The sequence below is a fragment of the Garra rufa genome, chromosome 18 (assembly GCF_049309525.1).
Source record: "Garra rufa chromosome 18, GarRuf1.0, whole genome shotgun sequence".
NCBI classification, from domain to species: domain Eukaryota; kingdom Metazoa; phylum Chordata; class Actinopteri; order Cypriniformes; family Cyprinidae; genus Garra; species Garra rufa.
The window spans coordinates 18,157,647-18,183,368 of NC_133378.1; the positions used below are offsets into that span (position 1 = coordinate 18,157,647).

The window sequence follows — 25,722 nt, forward strand, 5'->3', positions numbered from 1 at the left end:
CAAATAAGTGGAAAGAAAAACAGATTAGTATCCATCTTACAGTGGAGCTTGTGTTGAGAAATAATATTTTGCAAATAAAAAGCGTTACACATTGTGAACAGTTCAGTCTTAGAAATGCTTAGAAACATGATCACTAATAATCTGTGTAATGATTTAGACATAAATAAAATACAAAAACTATGAGATAAACCTACAGACCTATGAAATATTCACAATGTGATTCTAAACAACTAAAACATACACATTTGGGGTAAATTACACAAGTTTACCATACATCCTGTTTCACGTGCATGTAAATGAATGTATGCACAAACAAGGACAGCTAATCCATCTTAAAGAAATGACAGATATTTAAACACAGAACATACAGTAGATGATGGGACATTGATCAAATTAAGATCTCAGTTTCAAACAGCACACACACATACACACACAGAAAAATTAAGATTTCCTACACTTAAATCTGTGTGTTTATGTTCACCCCTATCAAAAAATTTTAATAAAATAAAAATATGCATGTATTCTAAGAGATAAAAGAAAAGAGAAGATCTAAAAAGGAGGTTGCAAGTGTCAGGGTTCCCAAATTGTTTGACAAATGACTTTTCCATTCACTCATGATTAATAGACAGGATTTGTACAATAATTTTTAGGATTGTAGCTCATGAAGAACAATTTCCAGCCACTAAATATTTTAAAATGTATACAGAACAGACATTTTCAATACTTTTTCTTAATTTCCATAAATCCTAAAGGCTGGAAAGTCACAATTTTAAACTTCTGTGATATTCCCAGTTTTACAAGACTGGGAACCATGAATTGTGGATATGAGAAGATGAAATCAAGTAAGCATGAACTATTTTAGTCTGAAGAATACAGATCACAGAGTTACGCATATTTTCTGGCATAAATAACAGTATTAATACTGTTAAAGGAAACCCCAGGTATTAGGACTTGTATGGTTTAATATAACGTAAATAATGTCTCTTACTAAATGTAGTAGAAAACCCATGAAAAACTGACGTTATTTTAAAAATCCATATCGTTTTATACATATTTTAGACAATGGTGACGCACTCAAACTACAGCCGCTACCTGTTGCTATTTTTATTGCAACACTCAGAAAATAAAATACAGATATGATGCCACATTGTGCAGCTTTTGGTTGTAATTTTCAGTCGAAGGGCAACAAGAAAAGCGATTTAAGTCTTCACTGCTTTCTTACCGATAAGAAGAGGAGAAAACAATGGGAAGATGTCTGTGGACGAATACAATTTTCTAAAGACCAGCATCTTTGTTCTCTCCACTTTAGTCCTAATGTCTTTGAGGCTTTAAGTAGACCACAGCTACTGAAAGAGCTTACAAATGGCTGAGACAAACGCTAGATGCCATCCTGGCAGGATGTGAATACGCAACGCTTGTCATGACGAGTTTCTCAGCGTGAATTTCACTCGTGTTTAAACTCTTTGTGGGGGAAAATCAATGGTGCGGCTTTTGGTTTAAGCCTATGCTTGTATCCATCGCCACCTGTAAGCTCTTTCAGTAGCTGTGGTCATGGTATCAGTATTTTTTTCCCAAGATAAAAATAGTAACAGGTAGCGAGCCACCGAGTGCAACCATCTGATGTAATCGAAAAAAACAAACAAAAAAAAACACAGTCCAAAATATGTATAAAACAATGTGGGTTTTCTAAATAACTACATCTTTCATGGGTTTTCTACTACATACACTCCTAAAAATAAAGGTGCTTTAAAAGGTTCTTCACAGCGATGCCATAGAAGAACCATTTTTGGTTCCACAAAGAACCGTTCAGTCAAAGGCTCTATAAAGAACCATCTTTTTCGTACCTTTTTATAATCTGAAGAACCTTCTCCTGCCACAAAGAACCTTTTGTAAAACAGAAAGGTTCTTCAGATATTAAAGGTTCTTTATTCAACCATTTAGACAATAAAGGTTCTTCTACGGCACCTTTATTTTTAAGAGTGTATTTTAGTAAGAGACATCATTTTCGTTTTATTAAGCCAAACAAGTCTTAATACCCTTTAATGTGTATGAACTAATATTATGTTGACCTGATGATATTAAACCATGGCACTAGGAAACAAGATTAAATTATGGGTACAATGAGTTGTTTAAATACGTTTTTAAAAATGTATCACACTAAAAAGTATGCATCAATTAACAATTTTGGGTCAGTGTGAAACTAAACTAGAAACTAGTTAATGAAAATCACTAATGATGTTACTGAACTATATAGGAAGTATACTGTATGTTTTGTGCAGATAAACCCTTTCACACACAATCCTCTTGTGCTTGTTTTGAACCCAGCTGTCTGAGGATGGGCTTATGCTTTCTAAAACCACAATCCTGAGGAACGCAAACACTAACTCTTTACCTCAGCAAAGCCTTGAGAATACAGATGGAAATACAAAACGCCTGTTCAAGATTAAATATCCTGTCACAAAGGTATGTGTTTGTATGTATCTGGCAAACCCCAAACTTTTTTCCAGTGATTGATTACACACACAAACATAGACACACACACCACAACCACAGTAAGACATGTGGCTGAAATTGAGCACAGCTAAGCACTGCATGATTATATTCGACAGTAGGTGCCCACCAGATGCCATTAACATCAGAGACGGCTCACATAAACATACACAACATGACACAGCAATGTGTCCTCAACCACGTCCTCAGTGACCACATTACACTGCCTTACTGTTTAGTAAAATATATACCTATCAAACTACTGCAAACCATTTCCTATTGATGTAAAGAAACACTTTGCACCTGAAGGATTATAACTTATATAGTGTGATTTCTGCTAAATGAAAATGGCACAGAACTGTTTGTTAAAAACCAACCCAGGACAATATTTATGATGTGATGGTGAAGTTTGTGCTAGTCGGAGTCGATCAAAATGCATGGAAAGGTCAATAATAAGTTGGATAAGTTTGGGTTGTGTCTTATGCTCACTCATTTATTTGATCAAAAATACAGTAAAAACATTAATTGTGAAATATTGTTACAATTACTGTTTTCTATCCTTAATATGTTTTATAATATAATTTATTCCTGTGATGCCAAAGCCGAATTTTCAGCATAGTCTTCTGTGTCACATGATCCTTCAGAAATCATCTAATATGCTGATTTGCTGATCAAGAAACACTTTTATTATTATAAACAGGGATGCACACATGGTACTCATACGAGTACCTGGAGATTTGGTTTGGTCCTCACATTACACATCGCTTGACCCATAAAATATAACTCTTAAAAAAAAAATAATAATAATAATAGTGATAATAATATCATTGGACTTTATTTTTTTCTTAAATAAACAAAATAATAAGATGTAGTAGTAGTAGTATTATGTTTTAAAATAAAATGGGAGAACTACATAAAAAACAATTTTTTTTATAGTAAACTTAAAAATAAAATCATAATATTTACTTTATGTGAATTTTCACCATTTTCAAACCTAAATTAGCAAGCTTTTATTTTGGCGGGTTGCCGGCAAGTACGTAATGCAAGCGGTGGGCGGACGCGGATGACCTTCAGTATACACGCTCCCAATTAAAGGTGCCATAGAATGCATTGATACAATATTTTAAATTGTTCTCTGATATCTACACAAAAATTATATGGCATAGGAAAGGGCAAAAAATTCTCCAGAAATGGTTTTACAGGTCCATTTACAACCCTAGGATTTATCCCTAGAAAGAAATGGTTTGTTATTACCTTATTTGGAAGGCTCATGAATAATAATGATGAGCTCTACTCTGATTGGCTGTTTCACAGAGCGGCTCATTCAGTAGCTGCCACATGGATGAAAATATACATTTAATCTCGGAGCTCGAGACACTATTATGTGGGTCATTGAAACTGATGTTTTGAATGCACGATCATTTACTTTTATTTTTGTGATGCCTGCACTTAACATCTCCTGCCAGCCTGGGACATAACATTTATTTCCGTGATCTGCCATTTTCGCTATTGTCCTCGCTTTGTTTTTTTTCCCACAATAGCTTAGCTGCAGAACTTCTGATAATTGGCTAGGCAAATGTTGGGGGCGTGACTATTAACGATCGCGACTCTTACGTAATAGTTGGCCTATTTTTCAGTGGTCTTTTGCAAACACCAGATTTATATAAGGAGGAGGAAACGATGGTGTTTGACAACTGTTATTATTCAAATATGCCGAGGTAAATACAGTTTTCCATTCTATGGCACCTTTAAAGAGCGTTCAGTGAAATGTCACGTTTTTGCATTGTGCTTTGAAAACGGCAGCGAATAGTCTATAATTATGCTTTCAGTTCGAATAGAAACCAATATTACAGTTTGTCGATCTAAAATGGTAAATGTACATTAACAGCTGCAACCATGTCGGTACGCAAATGGGTACAATGGGTACGTGTTCACCCCTGATTATAAATGTTTGTGTTTTTAAGGACTTCTGACAAACATAAAGCTCAAAAGAACAACACTAATTTGAAATAGAAATCTTTTGTAACATTATAAATGTCTTTACTGCCACCTTTGATCAATTTAACGCATCCTTTCTAAAAAAAAAAAGAAAAAAAAGACTGACCCTAAACTTTTGAATAGTAGTGTATGTTTGACAACCTCTAGAATTATCAAATTTTTCTAAACTATAATGATAGCTGAATTCACTAAAGCATACAACAATAATTACTTGTTTCCTTTAGTTGTGGAAACTAATTCATACTTCCAATAAGATAAACAAAATTATTTTAAGTGATTATGTGTAGACAAATGCAGTGTGAACTAGTGCAAATTGCACAACAAGAGCCACCAAGATGATTGGATCATAGCAGGAAGACTGTATGGAGACTGTAAGAAAGTCCTTGTGAGTGTGTGTGTGTGTGTGTGTGTGTGTGTGTGTTTGTGTGTTGAATATAACACAGCAGTAAGTTTGAGAACAGAGGTTAAAGACAAATAAAAAACTTGCTTCTTGCCCTGTACAGTGGAGCGTTTCAGGTTTTCCAATGATACTTTAACTAACTAACCACTTATCCTCTTTCCTCCAGATCAGCCATTGCCCACCGTGACCTCTTCTGGCATGGTGGTCCCGTGTGTGTGTGTTTGTGTGTGTGTGCGAGAGAGGGAGAAAGGGAGGTTTAATAGCTGGCGTCTGTCCGGTAGCTGGTGTGGTGAGAGTCTGAGGTCAGCTGAGTGGTCTCTGTGGCAGAGGACGGCTGCATCACAATGGGGCTGCTGCCATCTGTGGAAACACACACAAGTGTCATGCTGCTTTATAATATGACCGGCTAACAGCTCAAATTGAACCCTGTTGCTAAGCATTATAGGGATGATACGTGACTGCCAGGAAGCCACTTTAAAAACTGAACAGATTTTCACCGAGTAAATAAACAATCTGAGGGCATTTCAACTGTAAGTGAAACTGGCAAACATATTAGGCAGGACTTTTATTTTATTTAATGGGATTTGATTGAAACCAATTATATTATTGACCCACCTGCACGGCCTTAGTTATGTCAGCAGAAAAGAAAGGTTTTCAGAAGCAGATAAAATGATGACATTGTGATGAAAGGTTATGAGACAGTCATTATTCCTTTACAATAACATGCACTGAACTGCGCTATGAACATTTATTTATGACCCAATGAAATAATTTGCTTAACAGTTTTATTTCCAAATGCATTTCCTATTTAAAAATAAGGTAATAGGGAAAGTAGGATATTTTGAAGGTCTTAATACAAACAAACAAAAACGTCTTAACAGCATTTAGTTAATACACCCCTCCAAACTAAAAATAAACTAATATTAAAATTCTGTCTGATACAAATAACTGATAATTATTTTCAAGTTATAATAAAAATGATTATGTCTTGTTTAAAAAAAATCATGAAGACTAGAAAGAAAAAATTAAATAAAAATAAATAAATGCATATCAAACACTAGAAACTAAACTCAGCTTTAAATGCTATGGTTTTAGGCATCACAACATTTAAATATTCATTAATTTTGATTACATTTAACACTGTTCTTGTAAGTTTTTAAAGCAACTGTGTAGTTGTAATTCGTCTAAATGTTGTTTTAATAGTTAACATTTAAAAGAAATGTACATACAGTTCAATTTTTTAACATTTAAAATGAACATTTAAAAGAAATGTACATGGGTCAAAGACGTTAAGATGTCCACATTTTACAAAATGTACAAAAGTCCATAGAAAGCACATTAAATGTAAGGAAAGTGTCTACTTTTAAGGTTTCAAATGTTTTTGCAGAATGTTTTTACATTGTCATTCAGTGTAACAATATTTATGTAAAAATTCAAACAATATGCTTATTCTGACTTGTGCACATTAAAATATATAAATTAATTAGGAAGCACATTACATTTTATTGTGTTTTAATTGAGAAAAAAGAATTACTGACAAATGGGAAAAACCTAGGATAGTGGCAAATTTTAAAAATGCAGAATTACAACTAATTAGTATTTGGGGTGAAAGTAATTCGTCATATAACACGTAATAAATTGATTTTTCTTGTAAATATGCCTGACAAGATTGTTACACTAAATTACATTTTAGTGGGTGTCTTCTGTAAATTAGGGGAAAATGTATGATATTTATTTTTTCCTCAGAAAAACTAAAATCTTTTTTATATTTTTTTGGAAAACCAACAACAATTTAAAGCAGTATTACACTTGTTGCTTTTATGCTTAATCCCTTTTATGTCTTTGACCCACTTACATTTTAAATTATTTATACTGTAATTTTACATTAATAAAGTAAAATTTATAATGTGGATTTAGTTTATATATTTTCCCTGCAGAACTGCATTCTTTTTTATTTTGGCTATTTATATGGCTAAACACTACAATAACAACAAAATACAAAACAAAATAATAATAAAATTAATTAATTAAATTAAATAAAGGGACAGTTTACTCAATAATAAGAATTCTGTCATCATTAATTCACCATCAAGTTGTTCCAAATCTGTTTGATTTTCTTTACTCTGTTGAACACACAAGAAAATAATGTGAAGAATTTAGGTAACCAAACAGTTGCTGGTCCCCACTTACTTTCATAGTATACAAAAATATCTTATTTTGTACAGAAGAAATAAAGTCATACAGGTTTGGAACAACTTGACGGTGAATAAATAATGACAGAATTTTCATTTCTGAGTGAACTATTACTTTATATCAAACATGCTATTGGTTATCATTGACAGGTAGTAGTAAGTAATTGGGACAGGTTCAATCTAGAAACCATTTTACTTGACTTCTAGGAGTTTATTACACTACATTTGGTAAGTAAACTAGCTTTTTTGTAAGTAAAAAGCTTACAGACATAGACTAATAGCCACAAAACTTCCATGTCAACATTACCATGTTTATTTGACTGTTGTGAATGAATGTGTGTCAGAGTGTCTCACCTCTCTCATCAGACTGCATCTGAGCTTCCAAGTCTTCAGGAGACACATAGAATTCTGGGTCATCTGGTCGAGGAGGATGAGGTTTACACTTCCCACAGCAGCAGTTACAACAGCAGCACAGACAACAGCAGAAATAGCAGCCTGTGGCCACACCGCAGAATATAAACAATGCCTGTCCAAAAAAAGAGGAATTCAACATTATAACCGAATGACCTAATTGGCATATTTGTGTTTGCACTCAGGGGAGCTTTGAATGTTTCTATGTTTTTGCAACGTTGAGTAATGTATCACGGACATATCTCACGAATCATTTCATAAACAAAGTGTAGAGAGAGTGTTAATAAGAGATTGATTGTGCAGTTTAGAGAGCGTTGTTGATTATAACAGCTTTGTGATATCGCAAACTAAGATGAGTGAAGCTTTTAATCATTTTAAGGAAGTTTGTAAATGAGATATTGATTTAATACAGCAGTTAAATAAACAAGAAGTTATTATTAAGTGACATACATTGTCTGACTAAAACTCTTTTCCTCGTCAAAAGTAGTCTGAAACAAATCACAACTGAGCCGCTGCGCATCTCCATTCAAACAGCGGTGTTTCGTTTATGAAGGAATCTAGTGAAATTATTCAATATCCATTCATAAAGAGAGTCACTTGTTTTATTCCTAAATGAACCAGTCGTTCAAAAGAATCAAATGAATGATGATTCAGTAATTAAATCAGTGCTTTTCCGCCACCTGCTGGCAGATCGTTTCAGTTATTTAAATCTTTAATATTTCTGTATTCAACATTTTATATTTAAAACATTAATTTCAACATGACTTAATGAATTTGACTGTAGTCATTAAACATATGAAAAAGTAAAAACAAAATTCCCCTGTAAATCACTTTAAGGAGTCAAATTTCACCTTGTAATGGGAAGGCTAATTTTTTTTTTCAGATTTTTTGATTATTGTTTAGAATGTGCTCCTGAAATTTTGACAAGTGCTCCTAACAAGTAAAGTAAGCATAGCTCAAAGTTTTTCCTCTTATAATACATTTTAAAGTGTCATTTATTCCCGTGATGTTAAAGATGAATTTCCAGCATCATTATGCCAGTCTTCAATGTCACATGATCGTTCAGAAATCATTCTGACGTCCTGATTTGCTGCTCAAGAAACGCTTCTTATTATCTAAACAGTTGTGCTGCTTAATATTTTTGTCGAAACTGTTAAAATATAAATGTTATTACTGTCACTTTGGATTAATACATCCTTTCTGAATAAAAGTATTAAAAATAAAATTAATGAATAAATAAAAATCTGTCTCCAAACTTTTGAATGGTTGTGCAGAACTATTTTATCTACTATCTTTTGTGTGTGTTTGTGTGTATGACTAACCTTGGCCCACCAGCTGGACAATACAAAGTATGTGTTAACATTCTCCTCTCCAAACTGTTCTGCCACATAGAGTCCCAGAGATCCATATTTGTCATAGATGTTGCGTTTGGTGGGGTCTGACAGAATGGCATGAGCATTGTTGATTTCTTTGAATTTCTCAGACGCTTCTGGATTGTCAGGATTTTTGTCCGGGTGGAACTTCAGAGCTAATTTTCTGCAAATCAGAAGAACAGAAATAACTGAACTTGATGTCCTGAAAATGAATACAAGCATGACCTTCGCCTGGCATCCTTGCCAATTTATTTTTAGATGTGTTAATGTTAAACAATGGCTATGATAGAAATAGACTACAAACAATGACTATGTACGTGTTGACGTGATGTTTACATTAACATCAAGGAAAAAAGATTAAAAAAAAGGGTTTAAGGGATTGTTTCCCCCCCCAAAAATTGAAATGTTTTCTGTTTAATTTAGTTGCATTTTTGTTTTTCTAAGCAAAAAATAAATACATTGTCATACATTTTTCACTAATTTACAGAAGACACCCACTAAAATGTTATTCAGTGGAACAATCTTGTCAGGCACATTTACAACAAAAATCAACTATTTGACATAATAAAAGATAAATTACTTTCACCCCAAATACTAATTAGTTCTAATTCCACATTTTTCTAAATGTGCCACTATCGCAGGTTTTGCCCATTTGTCAGTCAGATTTTTTTACTCATTTAAAACACAATAAAATTTAAGATACTCCTATATTCTTTTATATATTTTAATGTGTACAAGTCAGAATAAGCAAGTCATTTGAATTTTTACTTTGTTATTTTGTGTCACTGAATGACAATGTAACATTATTTCAACCAAATTTTGACATTCTCCAAAAACTAAAAGTAGACACTTTTACTTACATTTAATGCTTTCTATGGACATAGAATCACTTTTGTAAATTTCTTTTGACGTGGACATCAACATCATTGACCCACACTTATAACACTATACTTAATGTTTTAATACCTTGAAAAAGTGCTGAACTGCCCTCTGACCAACATAATCTCTCAATATTTGTTTCCTTTTTTGTTAAGACATAGAAACGCTAGAACGGATTTTTTTTTTCTTTTGCTATTGGAGAAAATGAGAACGCAAAAATTATGTTTGCTGCAGTTGCTATTTATCACTATAGTTCACCCGACTATGGTCGTCATTCCACTTCTGATAACTCCACGGTATGCCAACTTCCTACTATTATTTAAAAATAGCATATAAAATACTTTTTTACAAAAATATCACACCACAATAAATGTTAGCAAATTCAATCAGTCGTTTCAGTATTCATACATACAAAAATGTACATGCTGTTTACAATATGCATACTATATAGCAGCAGTTGTAAGAACAGTATGGTATAAGTTTTCAAAAGAGGAAGAAAGGAAAAAGTTCTGTCGCCCTCTAGTGGATTTAATTAGAAACGCAAATGCATAGTTCACCCAAAAAATGTAATCATTTACTCACCCTCACTTTCCAAATCTGTATGATTTACTTTCTTCTGAGAAAATTCATACAGGTTTGAAATGACATGAGGCTGAGTAAATGACAAAATTTTCATTTTTGGATAACCTTTCTCTTTAAGATATTGAAATAAAATTACAAAAAGAAATAAATAATAAATGGAAAGAACCCCCACACCTGTGCATTTTTTTCGACCGTTTTCAATGGCAATGTTGGAACAATCTTCCTACCAGTGGCGTAGCAAGTCAGCCCTGGGCCCATATGCAAAAAAAAAAAATTGTAGGGGCCCCCCAATAATGGGCTCCAACTCGGTTAACTTGTTGATTTTTCTGAAGTACATAACGTTACGTGAGTATTCACAAGCTGTTTTAGTTATGTATAAATGCTTGGAAATAATATTTAACATTTTCAAGTCCATTCATTATTTGTAGCATGTAAGTCTCGATCAGCCTATAAAATTGGTCAATTTTATCATAGAATACAAGCAATAAATGTTTTCTCTTTAATTTCTCTTTAACTATATTTACTCTTTAATATTTGCAGTACGAAATAAACATGAAAAAATATTTAAATGCATGTTGAAAAAATTAATAAAAACGGTGTCTCATAAAATCGTTTTAAAGTAGTAATTTAAAGCATTCTATAGATATATTTATCCTGTCTGTGAGGCAAATATTTGCTGAGTTTCGGATCATTTTTATGAAGCGCTCCTACTCAAGACAGAGACGGCAGAAAGCGCACGTTTGTTTTCTTTAGCTATTTTACGAAAGCATAACGTTTTGTTGATATTATGAGTGCACACAAAAGTAGACCTTTTGCAGTTCTAAATGATGTATTACTCTTACCTTTATGAGCACAAATGATGGCGTATTTTAGGTTTCCGCTATTAATAAGAAAAAAAATGCAAGTGAACGCACTGGCGCTTCCATGTACTGCAAAGCGCGCTTTAGCTTCCACTCTTCGCACAAACTATTGGATATGCGTCTAACAGTCACATTTATGTAGGTTAAATGTTTAAATTATTATTGTGAAATGCATTAAGTGTTTTATGTCTACAGATTTTATTTTAGGCAAGTCGTGTTGATTTGAGAAAGCTAAATTGTTCAAACATGCTCAACTCATTGCCGCTGGTCGCTTCACTTTAGAAAAAAAAAAAAAAAAAAAAGCTTGAATTTAACAAACAGAAAATGTTCTAAATATATATCTAAATTAATTTAATAAAGAAACAAAACAAAATCTAGCCACTTTGCCATTTAAATTTTAAAACGGAACTATATTAATAACTGCAACACGGGCTCTGTTCTGATAAGCTGTCAGACAAGGGCAGGGCTTGGGCCTGAGCGTCTTGAGCCAGGGCTGGGCCCATGCAGAATTCTATTCGTTCCCTTGTTTCAATTAAAAGCTCAATCTCGGCTTGGCGGGCCCCAAATCTGCCCGGGCCCATATGCACCTGCATACCCAGACGCTACACCCCAGCTTCCTACGTCCCTCAAAAGTGTCTTACCTGTAGGATTTCTTTATGTCTTCTGGTCCTGTGTTCTTTTCAACTCCCAAGACCACATATAGTGATTCTCCCGCCGTGGAGAGTGAACGCTGTCTCTGCTGCTCCGCCATTACTCGCACACACGTGCACACACACTCCCCTCACACCACAACCACCACCTCTGTCTGAAAGAAAAAGCAGAGAAACATATGTTTATATGTGATATATATACTCCTGCATCTGCTTTTATTCCTACACTGCTCTTTGTCTTTTTCACATAGCAGCATAATGTACAAAGAATGAAAGGATGCACATGCAAAATAAGACTTGAAATGATTTTATTATCATTATATACTATTCCTGAGACTCTAAAACCCATTACCTATACCCTTTAGTACAGAAAAAACACTGAGTACCACCATTATCACATCAGCGAGAGTCATAGGAGTCATCATTTTCCCAAATATCCCTGTTCTGAGTCAGTGCATTAACAGTGTGTACACTCATACTGAGGTCTGCAAAGAATCCACACAGCTGAAAGAAGTCACATGACTCTAGCATTCAGGGAAGAGCTGGAATAGAAGGGAGAGTTGCTGGATCCTTTTTGGGATTGGCATTCTTTTCTAATACTTGTATTAACCCTTTATGTTTTTTCACTGACAAGCCCTTAACTTAGAAACTCAAGGCTTGTCGAGAACATTTCCCACTCGTAATTATGGTTTTGTGGTGGCATCCATGTGCATTTAACTCATAAATACGATATTTCCGGCATGACTCGAATGCACCACTGTATCTGATTCAAGTAGCAAAAAGAACAATGTTGAGCTTTTCAAAATTGCAAGCTTAAATTTGATTGTCCGAGATTTTTATTGGATGAAGACAATTAAGTCTACATACAGTGCCTTGCGAAATTATTCATACCCCTTCATAATTTTTTTTTTTTTTTAATCTATTAAAATATTATATAACAAATATAAAAACTATGTACTGAGTTAAGGGTATGAATACTTATGCAATGTACTTATTTCAGTGTTTTATTTTTAATAAATTTGTCAAATTTGCAAATCTGGTTTTTGCTTTGTCATTATTATGGTGTATGGAAGGTAAATTTTACAAATTTATTAAAAATAAAACACTGAAACAAGTACATTGCATAAGTATTCATACCCTTAACTCAGTACATAGTTGAAGCACCTTCACAGCCTCAAGTCTTTTTGGGTATGATGTGACAAGCTTTGCACATCTGCATTTGGCAATTATCTGCCATTCTTTGCCTCACCTTTGCACCTCTCAAGCTCTGTCAGCTTGGATGGGGGCTGGCAGACATTTTCTAGAGTCCTAGTTGTTCCAATTGTCTTCCATTATGGATAATGCTTCTGTAAACCTTCAATGCAGCACATTTTTTTCTGAACTCTTCCCTAGATCATTGCCTTAACGCAAGTCTGTCACTGAGCTCTACAGGCAGTTATCTTGACCTCAGGACTTGTTTTTTGCTCTGATATGCATTTTCAGCTGTTAGACCTTTTCTGAGAGGTGTGTGCCTTTCTAAATCATACTCATTCAAATGAATTTGCCACAATTTAACTCCACTCGAAGTGTAGTAACATCTAGAAGCAATATGAATGCTCCTGAGCTAAATTTCAGGCGTCCCAGAAAAGGGTATGAATACTTATGCAAAGGGATCTTTTCAGTTTTTTATTTTTAATAAATTTGCACATATGTTAAAAACCTATTTTTTGCTTTGCCATTATAGAGTAGGGAGTGTAGATTGATGTGGGAAAAAAAGTAATTTAAAGTAGTTTAACATAAGGCAGCAACATAACAAAATGTGAAAAAAAATAAAGTGGTATGAATAATTTCACAAGGCACTGTAATTGCAGTGTGGCATTATTGTCAGGACAATTAAGCACATTTTTCCTTCATTAAAAGTTTATTAAGCTTACTTCATGCAGACAGATAAACTGGCTCAGCCAGAGTATTAGAGTAGCTATGTGATATGTTATCAGGTATGTGTTCAAGTGAAAACACGCAGGGAGACAATGACTTTCAAACAGGGAGGATAAGAAGTTACATCCTCAGTATGAATCAAAGACAATTAACCCATTAACCCAGAGTAATTCAGGTTAAGACAACGCCAAACAAAATGGCTGCCAGGAGAGGACACATTCCACTGTCACAACACAAAGCCAATAAATCACTAATTTGCAAAAAGCACTTGTGACGACTGTTTAAATGAATACAAACACCACTTTTCCTCATCTGAGGAGCTTTCTGCGCTGTGCTCTGAGACAGTTTCGCCTTCTTTCCAGGCTAATCGTGCAGCTTGTTAGCGAGTATTAGCAGATTAGTATTAGCGGAGCATCTGAATAAGTGAAGGGTTATTTCTGTCCCTTCTCAAACCTGGTGTGCTTCTTCAACTGGGACACTCCCATAATTCCTCCAGGTGTGATTCACTAATAGTGTGTTTGAGTGATTTTGCTGGGCCTCTGACGTTACCTCAGAATCGTCTTTGATGATTTGTGTCAAAACTAATTCAACATGCTTAGATGCTTGTGGTGCTTTCTAATAGTATTTACTTTTGCTCATGCCTAGGATTTTCAAATCTTTAATTATTCTTAATAATAAAGATAATTATCTCATATCTAAAAGTAATTAAATGCATGATACCTCAAATCCTGTGGCTTAATGAGAGCTATTATTTTGTTAGGCAACTGAAAATTAAGGAGTTAGTTCATTCAAAAATAAAAATTCTGTCATTAATTACTCACTCTCATGTCATTCCAAACCAGTAAGAGCTTTGTTCATCTTCAGAACACAAATTACAATATTTTTGATGAAATCCAAGAGATTTCTGACTCTTCAAAGACAGTAAGGGTCCTACCATGTTCAAGGCCCAGAAAGGTAGTGAGGACATCGATAAAGTAGTCCATGTGACATCAGTGGTTCAATCGTCATTTTATGACGCTACAAGAAAACTTTTTGTGCTAAAAAATAAAAATCAAAATAACTAGTATCACGATGTATGTGCTCGCTTTTCTCGCATGGTTTACATTTAGAGTAAAGTGCGCGCATGCATCGTGATACTCTCCAAAATAGCGCTAGACTGACGCACAGGAGAAGAATTGCTGAATACATTTATTTTTGGCTTTTTTTGCCACAACAAGTTTCTTGTAGCTTCATAAAATTAGGATTAACCCACTGATGTCTTATGGACTATTTAGTTGTTGTTCTTGGTATCTTTCTGTCCCTTCAATATGGTAGGACCTTTGCTGTCTATGGAGGGTCAGAGAGCTGTCAGATTTATCAAAAATGTCTTAATTTGTGTTCCGAAGACGAGTCTTATGGGTTTGGAACAACATTAGGGTAACTATTGACATTATACATTTTTATTTTTGGGTGAACTAACCCATTAAGCTTTTTGTTTTGGCAATAGATTTTTGGTAAAATATAAGCAAAAAATAATAATAATAATAAAGACATAAACTACCAAATAAAATAAATAAATAAATAAATAAATAAATAAAATACACACCCTAAAAGAAATGACCAGAGTCTAGGGACCACAATATCATAATATGCGTCTTAAATCGCATACTGTCAGAGTATGTACTGGATTTGATGAATTTCTTGTGAATGTCTCTTATGTTCACCAACAATACAGTAAAAAAAGGTATGAAAATAGTTTAATAACAATATTTAAATTTTAAATCTATTCCTGTGACGAAAAGCTGAATGTTCTGCATCATTACTCCATTCTTCAGTGTCACATGATCCTTCAGAAATCATTCTAATATGCTGATTTGCTGTTCAAGAAACATTTATTAATATTATCAATGCAGAAACAGTTTTGCTGCTTAATATTTTTGCTGAAACCCTGATATATTTTAGTCAGGATTAGTTGATAAATACAAAAGCATTCATTTTAAACAGAAATCTTATAGAACATTTGATAATGTCTTTACTGTCACTTTTGATCAATTTAATGCATCCTTGTTGAATAAAACTATTACTTTTTTTAAACTAATACAATTCCAGCAACATCCGAGTACTTTATAGTCTCTTTTGACTTTGAACATAGCAACCCTCAGAAACCACATCACAACGTGCTAAAAACTACTCTTAGCAACCGCATATCAACGCCCCGGCAAACTCCCACTACACTTCACTAGCACCATGACAGTACTTTTTACACAGAGAAACACCACCTACATTTACTGCAGCAAACGAAAAATCTATGTTCTAATTTTAATTTTTACTACAAAGTTGTTTTTTTAAGTAATGTGTCAGCAATAATTGTGTGTTCCTAGGCTGCTAGCAGATGGACTTCCTGCTTCAGATTTTCATTAAATGTGATTACTTATAGAATTTTCATCAGGAGCTGGGCTCTGCAATGCAGCCTTATACCAAAACACAACATCCATCTCTCTTCCTCTCTCTCACACACTCCCTCCCCTCTCCTGTCTCTGCACCACCATATGGTCTGACTAAATCTTTAGTGGCCATCTCAGCCTGACGGCTGCCAAAGTCTCCACAGCTTAATGAACATCGCTGTCCGGGTCTTTCCTGTATAGGTTGATCCATCATATCAAGTTCTCTCTGTCTGGTCCTTCTGTTTGTTCTCTAACATCCTCCCACGTCACTCTGTTTGCATCCTCTTTTCACTGTCTATCTGAGCAGGTGAAGTGATGTGTTCTTGTATTATGTGCTGCTGGTTTTAAAAGGTCTGTTTGTAGAGGGATGCAATAGCAGGAGCAAGCGGGGCATGTTTGATGAGAGTCTGTTCACAATGAACAAATACACACACACACACACACACACACACACACACACACACACACACACACACACACACACACACGCAGTAATGTGTCGACATGCCTAAAACCACAGTTATTATTGTCACCCAAAACTAAAGCTAAAATTAAAACCATGCATTACTTGAAATAATAAAAAAAAAAATTTAAATAGAGGTCGACTGTTGGTGCCGATATTAAACATTTTTATGGTACTGGTCATTTTCTAAACCGATTCGCCGATAAAATAATTTAAAAGCATTTAATGAAAGTTTTTATCAGAGCCCTGGTTATTTTTAATTTTGATATGAATTTAAATTTTTACACCAGACAAATATATTGGTTCAAAATATCAGTTATCTTGATCTATTATAATTGGTATCGGTTGACCCCTAAAAACATAAACTCCTTTTTTTCAGCTGGTTGCAACATTTCTCATTTTCATTTAGTTTAAATGAAAAGTTTAAGTTGAAATACCTAAATAACTAAAACTAAATTTACTAAAACTTAATAAAAACTAAATATATAACACACATCAAAATTTTAATGAAAACAGAAGATATATAAAATAAAAAAAGTTCATAATGTAAAAAAAAAAAAACTATAATAATATCAATGACATTAAAGCAACACCTAAAACTTTTAATTAATTATTGACCCCAAAAATGAGGAGCTTCAATAAGTTACATTAAAAAATTAAGCCTTTTTTGATTTAGGCAATTTAATTAATATTTAAATTCCATAAAATTGAACTAAATAACTGTATTTTAATGAAAATGAATGGAGAAAAAAAAGATCTGAAACATCTATCAAAACAACATAAGGAGCAAACAGGTGGTGTTCAAAATCCAGAGGGACAGGCGTAAAAGATCTCAAAAAACAAGAATAGATAGAGACCAAACAGTTGAGGAGTAGATGTGATGAACGAACAGCTGAGTACACTAAGGTGACATTTTGTTGATAACAAAAACGTTCTTGACAGTTGTCTAATATCACATATGAAGGAACCAAGATCCACAACTTTTACAGTCCAGGATCACACTCACTAGTGTTCATAATTTTATGTCATTGTTGACTTGTCATTGTTCTTCTTTCTGTCAGTCCACTAAACCCCAAAGACACTAATATGTTATGCATTGTATTAGACGAACGCACAGAGTAGCATTATAACAGAACTTTCAACACACTCAAATGTATCTAGTATGATAAAACAGCGCTACCTTTTTACATACGCATGACCGGAAAAAGTGGAAGCAGTCAACTGTGGCAATAATAAAAGTTTTGCCGTGTATCGCAATCATTCCAGGGTCCTTGTTTCGCTTCCATTACTTTCAGACCCACCCTGCTTCATACTACAGTGACCTTAATAAGTCTTTAATACATTTGCTCATCCATGAACATGATTTCTGCCCAAGTCCCGATGGATTGCATCGGCTTTGGGGATGAAGACAACAACTCCCAATCACGGTGTCATCAAACTACACCTTTGTTTGTTTTGAATATGAACCCTCTAGCGGCGAAAACATACCCTGGTGAAAAAAAACAGCTAAAACCAGCCTAGGCTGGTTGGCTGGTTTTAGCTGGTCAACCAGCCTGGTTTTAGCTGGTCATAGCTGGAAGGCAGGCAGGTTTTAGAGGGGTTTTGTCCACTTTTCCAGCCTGGCCAGGCTGGTCTTAGCTGGTCAGGCTGGGAAACCACCAGCTAAAACCAGCCTGGGAGACAAGCTAAAACCAGCCACTTCCAGCTTAAACCAGCTAAGACCAGCCAACCAGCCTAGGCTGGTATTAGCTGTTTTTTTCAGCAGGGTACATATTGTGCCTTTAACATCTGCCGACTAATTCTGTTATTAATGGTTGCCAGTCAAGTTACTTTGATTCCTACAAAAATATCTCATTTGCTTAAATCAAATTTAGTTATGATGGCAATGCCATTAAAATATATCTGAAGGAGGAGATACTGGAGACTTAAGACAACTGGTACATCATGACCACTAAAAAAAAAAAAAAAAAAACACAACACTGAAATTTGTTAATGGGCTAATAATGTCAAAAAGAGAAGTGCCAGTCAGTGACAAAGAGTGGGAATATGAGTGTAAATCCTGAGAAACTGTGGAGACAAATATTTTCAGAGACCTAAATTTTAGGCTCTGCTGTACTTATTTTTCAGATGACTTGAAATATAGTGCATAAACTGTATGGACCCTTTTTGATAGTTCATGGTGTTTTTTGCCCTCTTTTAGAACTTGACAGCTATGTACAGAAAAATCAAAGTGAAGATTCTTTGTGTCATTTAATTTTCTTCAAAATGCACAGCATATAGGTTTTTAAAGACACAAGGTGATGTGACATACATCTTTGATTTGTTTAAGACAGGGTTTACCAAAATTGCGTTTGTAAGTTGATAAAAAGCTAATAATTCATGTTGGTACCGCTAACCTAGTGGGCATTGCACCATCATATAACGTTGTTGCATTATGGCCGTCCCGAGTTCAAATCCCAGCTTGTGGACCTTTCCAGATTTGGGTCCCCTCTCTGTCTCCCACTTTAAAAAGGGGAAAAATAAATCCACTTACTAAAAAATATTAAATCTTTTATTTGTTTACCTGCATGTCATGTGATCATTAACTGTCATCAGATAACCACAAACATGCAAACATGTTGTTTAATTATTGAATTACTAATTTAAAATCTCTGAGGGTTTTTAGTTAAATAATTTAGGTAAACAGAGTTAGAAAAGAAAAGGTGATTGAGTGTGTTTTTTACTGTGACAGCTTACAGTGACCTACATTAAATATGTGTGCCATGTGAGGTGTGAATTTTCAGGGCAGGAACATCACTCCAATGTAATCTTTATCTAAACTGAATTATTTCAGAGTGACACACATTACTGAATGCACATTTAAATCAAGTGTGATATATTGAAAAATTGTTAATGTATTATATTCTACCACAGTTAGATAAACACAACCCATTTGCCAGGATTAAAACAATCTCTTGAACATGCAGTAAGAATGACTTCTTAAAGGGGTCATGAACTGAGAAATCAAAATCCTCTTCATCTTTTGACATACAAGAGGTCATTGTACTATAAAAACACTGAGTTTCACAACTCAGAACTTTCCCATAAGTCTAAAACCAGCTTATATTCAAACCAATCGGCCAATACGACAGGTTGTGAAATGTGCTACTTTATGACATAAAACTGTGGATAAACAGAAGATCAACACCTGCTTCTACATAACCACCTGTTTAGCTCCGCCCATCAATTCACACATATAGTGTAAATACCAAAGGATGAATGCAGGAACATAAACAACAAAGATGCCTCCGAAGGAAGACAACAAGACTCTGTATAGTGGCAAGTTGTGGAAAACACAGTTTTTCCACTTAATTTTACCACAGATTTGTTTACAAACAAGGCACAATTCGACAGAGATTTTCAGAAAGATTGAAATGTGTGCCGACTATATTGTATCCATCAGTAATGTCGCAACACACAAGTGTGAGTAACTGTTTTTATTACATGGTCAGTATTGGTTTGTCTGTTATTACAGAACGCTTGATAAATACAGAGTATTTATGTGTTTTTAGCCTAGCAGTATTCATCCATGAAGGATGTAGGCTGTCAAACATGTACAACTGTTATCCAATCATAGCAGTGGGCATTTACTTCCGAGTTTACAAACCGCCATTCAAACAAAGCGTTTGATGAAGGTGGTCAAAACAGGACAGAAAATAGGCAATTACTTCTAAATTACGATGTTTTTTGTTGTACAAAGTGGGCCTCAGAGAACAGTACAAACTAATACAAAAGGCAGTTCATGACCCCTTTAACATTTGTTAGCCAATAGATCATTACATTTATATGTAATCTTTATTATGGTCATTTAAAGAGCAGTTACAGTGTTAGTAGTATCCAGTGTGACCATGCCATGTGTCATTCAAGTCAAAGAGTGTCTAATAAACTAGTGAAGTCTCATTCTGGCAGTTAAACACATGGAACTGTCAGTGCGTTTGTGTTAAATATAGTGTCACACTGCACTGCCCCATATATCAGGTTGAGTAGGAATTGGATGAGGTTGTTGTGTGGTGGTTTTCCCATCAAAGATCTCCCTAGTCCTGGCAACCAACGCAGGGCCATATCTCACAAAATAGTAAAATGTCACAAAGAGAGCCAAACTGGCAATATCAAAAAGCCTTTAACTAGCATCTATCTCATTTATCAAAATATTTATTGAGGGAACAAGTATGGTCCTTATCAATCATTAAAGGGATAGTTCACCTAAAAATGAAAATTCTGTCATTAATTACTCATCCTCTTGTTGTTCCAAATCTGTATAATCTTCAAAACACAAATTGATATATTTAATGATGAAACCCAAGAGCTTTCTGACCCTTGTCATGGTACTGTGGTGAACATGTGTTGAAGACAGACACGGAAGATATTATTTTTGTTTTCTTTGGGCAAAAAATGTATCATCAATCATAGCTTCATACGATTACGGTTGAACTACTGATGTCACATGGACTATTTTATCAATGTCCTTACTACCTTTCTAGGCCTTGAATGTGTCGGTTGCATTGCTGTCTACGCAGGGTCAGAACGCTCTCGGATTTTATCAAAAATATCCTAATTTGTGTTCTGAAGATGAACAAGGTCTTACGGCTTTGAAACGACATGAGGCTGAGTAATTAATGACAGAATTTCCATTTTTGGTGAACTATCTCTTTAACTTTTGATTCTTGCTTTCTGTTTTACCCAGGTACTGTTGTGTATCAAGTATGGGCGGCCCAAATAAAGCCACAAAAATGCCTTGACTGACTACAAGTCAGGACCATCATTTGTAAGGAGGGTAAACTGTATCCTTCATGTTACTATGACTTGATTCTTGTGACCATTCCATAGGTTTCCGATGAATGGGTGTAACTGAAACTGTCAACTCATCAGATGAGTTAACAACTAACCTTTTAAACATCACTGTTATGTCACATCCAAATCATTGATGCACTTCTGTGCCTGTGACCTTCATTAGAATAGCACAGTGTTTACCAAAGATTTTAAAACTAATGTTCCAGAGGAACAGTGACTATTAAAATAATAACTAAATAACAGATGTAATATCAAAATATACACTACTTTTACACTAAATTGTAAAAGTAAATAATAATGCTTTTATTCAGCAAAGATGCATTAAGATGCATTAAATTTATCAAAAGTGACATTAAAGACATTCATAATGTTACAAAAGACTTAATAAATGTCTTTTGAACATTCAATTAATCAACATTTATAAAAATCTTGATAAATGTTTCTTGAACACGAAAATAGCATATTAGAATGATTTGGAAAAGTTAAAGATCTTTTACTTACATTTCACATATTAATCTAACCCTTATTCTTTTGAATAATAGTCTACATTTTTTGACAGTACTATATTACCCCTGACAACACAGAGCTAGCCTGTGTTTACTGGAATACAGACTAATCAAAAACCTTAACGAATCCTTGCACAACTTCCAAAGAAAGTGCAGTTAATTAGCTAATGGAGTGCAAAGGTGCTTTCAGCTGGTTTTCTGAATGAGATGGACCACTCAGAGTTATGCAGCAATTTAGAAACATGTGTAGGAAAAACGGATAACCAACCCACAGTGGTATTCAAAGCAAAGATTTGGCAGATAAAATACATGCTAATGACAACAGAAGAATTGCAGAAGAACTGCACAAAGGTGAAAAAAGAAGGAAAACTGGACTGATGGAAGCAGATACTCAAACAACTAGAAGAAAACACAGCAAGCAAGATATTTCATTAAACGCTGTAGTGTTAATTCACCAAAAAATTTAAATTCTGTCATCATTTACTCATTATCTTGTTCCAAACCCATATGACTTTCTTCTGTGGTACTTGAAGAGGGTAAATTGTTTACATTTTATAACAAAGCCGTAAATCACTGACAAGCCACGCCAAATCGCGCTGAAAATCGAATTCGATTTTGAGCGCGATTTGGCTGTGGCTAGTCAGTGATTTACGGCGGGGTGTTTGAATTGCCGCTCCAGCTGAACGCATGTGATGGGGATTTACTACTAATCAAAGTACCGGCTTCATTGACTAAATGCGCCTCACAACATCGTTCGATTAATCGTTGCAGCCCTAGTATTTTGTGTAAGGTTTGTTTTTGAAAGTCTTAAATGAACCTCTTAATTTTCATTGATGACTGCAGTTATTAGGAGGTTATGAAAGTCATAATTATGATTTCAGGTGGTCTTAAATGTGGGGACTGAAAGACAAGAATTGCGATGAAACTTCAAAAAGCTATCCATTGAATAAATATGAGCCATAGACTGTAAAAAAGATGGACAATGCGTTTCCGCTTCTTTCCACTATAGAAAAGTGAAGCCAAAACAGCTCAATATGGCCGCTACCATCTTGGGGGAAGTTACGTCATTTGGAGCCAGAGCATGCGCAGTAGAGGTTCGTTTGGAGCCAGAGCATGCGCAGTAGTGTCGTGAGGCGGAGCCGCGGTGTCAAAGTCCCGCCCAAACTCTCGCAGACCCAATCGCACGATCACAATCATGACACCACACCCCATTTTTATAGCATCAAATAACTACTTAAAAGCAAACTTTTTAGAAAAACGAACACCTGAGCATGAATCAGCATTATAAGAACTACCTCACACGATGGAAATCACCTTTGTAAAAAAAATTATTTGCCGTGTAATTCGATTATTTAGTTTGGCTCACGTCCCATTAGATTACATGGGGAGGGCGGGGTTTATGACCTATACTGCAGCCAGCCACCGGGGGGCGATCGAAAACTTTTGGCTTCACTTTTCAGGACACCTACGGCACGCTTGATATGAGCGCTGCACGTTTCAAAACCATTTGTTGCGCTGCTTTGTGTACTACCATTCTGACAGCGCCTCCTGCTGGAAGAGAAACGCATAGAGTTGTAAATGTGAACTCATGGATCCACAAGATAATGTGTTATAAAATGTAAACAATTTAAACAAAGGCAGTAAAATATATGTATATGTTATTTAAGTAATATAATAATTGATTGATAATAATTGTTTAAATTGATATAATTGATTTATTCTTTGAAACTTTAATATTAATTTATGCAATTGCAATGCCTTGATCATGTAAGATTTAGTACACAGTCATAGCCATAAATGCAATGGTACTAATAATTGGCATAATTCTTTCGGTTTTCGGTTTCGGCCAAGAATTTTCATTTCGGTGCATCACTACATCATATGTAAATGTGGTCAGGCTAAAGTAGTAGCCGCAGGAGGCAACACAAGCAATTTGCTTCACCACCTCCGCCACAAACATGTCCTGGAATATGAAGAATGCACAATAAAGTGTTGTGTATTTTGACTGCAAGTCATGAATTCTGATTTCTTCACCTCATTACAATTATGAGTGCCTCTGTCACTTCTTTGTGAACAGCAGCATTTTGTGAGACCAATCAAACCTGGGTTAATACTAGTCCGGTCAATGTAAGCCAATATACTGCAGTAATTATTCTCTAATTTATTAGGAAATGTGGTTAACACCTAGTCATGCATGGAAAAAAAAAACAAACACCGTCATATACCGTGATACCGTATAATTTTGAAAAAATACTGTGATATAAATTTTTGGTCATACCGTCCAGCTCTAAGTGAAATCCTACTTCGAACTACTTCGAACGAATCGTTTCGAAATCATTGCAAAATGATTCTAATATTAAATGTATATTCAAAAAATTACAATGTTTTCTGACTTTAGACGCATTTAAACTTGTTTTAGGGGACTCCAACACAATATTAGGAACTTTAAAACACCATATGACCTGCTCTTTAAAATAAAATGCTTTGAAGATTGACAGTTACAAAGCAGTTTTGGTCACCATTGACCTCCATTGTAAAAAACAAAACAAAAAAGAAAACCTCACTAGCACATTGAGTAAATGATGGCAGAATTATCATTCTTGGGTGAACTATCCCTTTAAATCTCTCAATACAATTCTATATTGCAAAATCGCTTCTTTATCAAATTTACAATCAAGAAAACGTATAGCAGTTGATGCACATTATGTTGAGCTCCAGAAGAAAGAGAAAGTAGTTAGGGGTTATAGGTTATGAGTCACAATGCAGAACTCATGTGACCACACACAGATATATAAAATTAGCAATGACAAAAAAGCATGTAGTATATAACATAGCAGTATTTTCAAGCTATGATTACTTACTGCTTTCCCTGTTAAACCTACTAGAATATGTTTATATGAGTAGATAATAACAACTCAAAGACTTGATGGCAATACCTTTCACTTCTCTATCTGTTACAATACTCTCAATGAGAATTAGCAAGCAGGCCATTGTTTGAGATTGAGCAGCAACGCAAATCTAACGAATAACCGCAAATACTGATGACATCCTGGTGGGAAGAGTTTCAATACTGATGGAGGCCAAACGGTACCGTGTTGACTGACGGGTTGGAGATTTAGAGGCTTTAATCTCCCTGTTGTGCCCTCAGCATCCATATTGGTTTGCTTGTTAAAGGAATAGTTCACTAAAACACATAGATATCATATCATAGTTTACTTGTTTTAAATCCGTACCACTTCCGAAACAAAAACGGAGATTCAGGATGACGGCCGCAGTCACCGTTCACTTTAAATTAAAGGAAAAATAAAATGCAGCGACAGTGAACGGTGACTGAATTTGTCAGTCTTTAACATTTCGTTTTGTGCGCCAGGAAGAAAGTCAGTCGTGCGGTTATCAAACCACATGAGTGTGAGAAATGACACTTTTTTGCTAATGGTGAACTATCCCTTTAACGCTGCTTCACCGGTCAGCACCGGGCTGCGTTAAGCTTTCTCGCTCAAAAACCTACTATAACACAGTACTAATCCATGAGCAAGGGCAGCATGCATGTGTAGCAGGATTGAGGCGCACAGATAGGATTTTCCTCTGGCTGCGTTTTCATTTCTTACCGTCTGGGAAAGAAACGTAGGTAGAAGTGCAGTTCGTCAGTTCTTCGAAATTGTTTCCTATATCTATAAACGGCCTTCAAACGGGTAAATCAACCTGCGGGACTCAGATACGGCGTCTAGCCTTATGATCGTTAGCAGCG

The 25,722-nt window shown here is 34.9% G+C and overlaps 1 protein-coding gene across 1 annotated transcript; it reads right to left on the reverse strand.

Moving 5' to 3' along the window:
* Window positions 1-1,461: 1,461 nt before the first annotated feature.
* On the reverse strand, window positions 1,462-25,722 carry dnajc5ab (DnaJ (Hsp40) homolog, subfamily C, member 5ab). The gene is made up of 5 exons (XM_073822958.1): window positions 25,583-25,722; window positions 11,827-11,990; window positions 8,814-9,027; window positions 7,435-7,606; window positions 1,462-5,248 (listed from the first exon to the last, which is right to left on the reverse strand). Exons 2-5 carry the CDS (start codon window positions 11,934-11,936, stop codon window positions 5,145-5,147), a joined length of 600 nt encoding a protein of 199 aa, XP_073679059.1. The 5' UTR covers window positions 11,937-11,990; window positions 25,583-25,722; the 3' UTR covers window positions 1,462-5,144.

Coding starts and splice junctions, on each gene's coding strand:
- dnajc5ab (XM_073822958.1), bottom strand. CDS start 11,936: ATGGCGGAGCAGCAGAGACAGCGTTCACTCTCCACGGCGGGAGAATCA. Junction 9,028..11,826: donor GACATAAAGAAATCCTACAG/GTAAGACACTTT, acceptor TCTGATTTGCAG/AAAATTAGCTCTGAAGTTCC. Junction 7,607..8,813: donor TGTCCAGCTGGTGGGCCAAG/GTTAGTCATACA, acceptor TTTTTTGGACAG/GCATTGTTTATATTCTGCGG.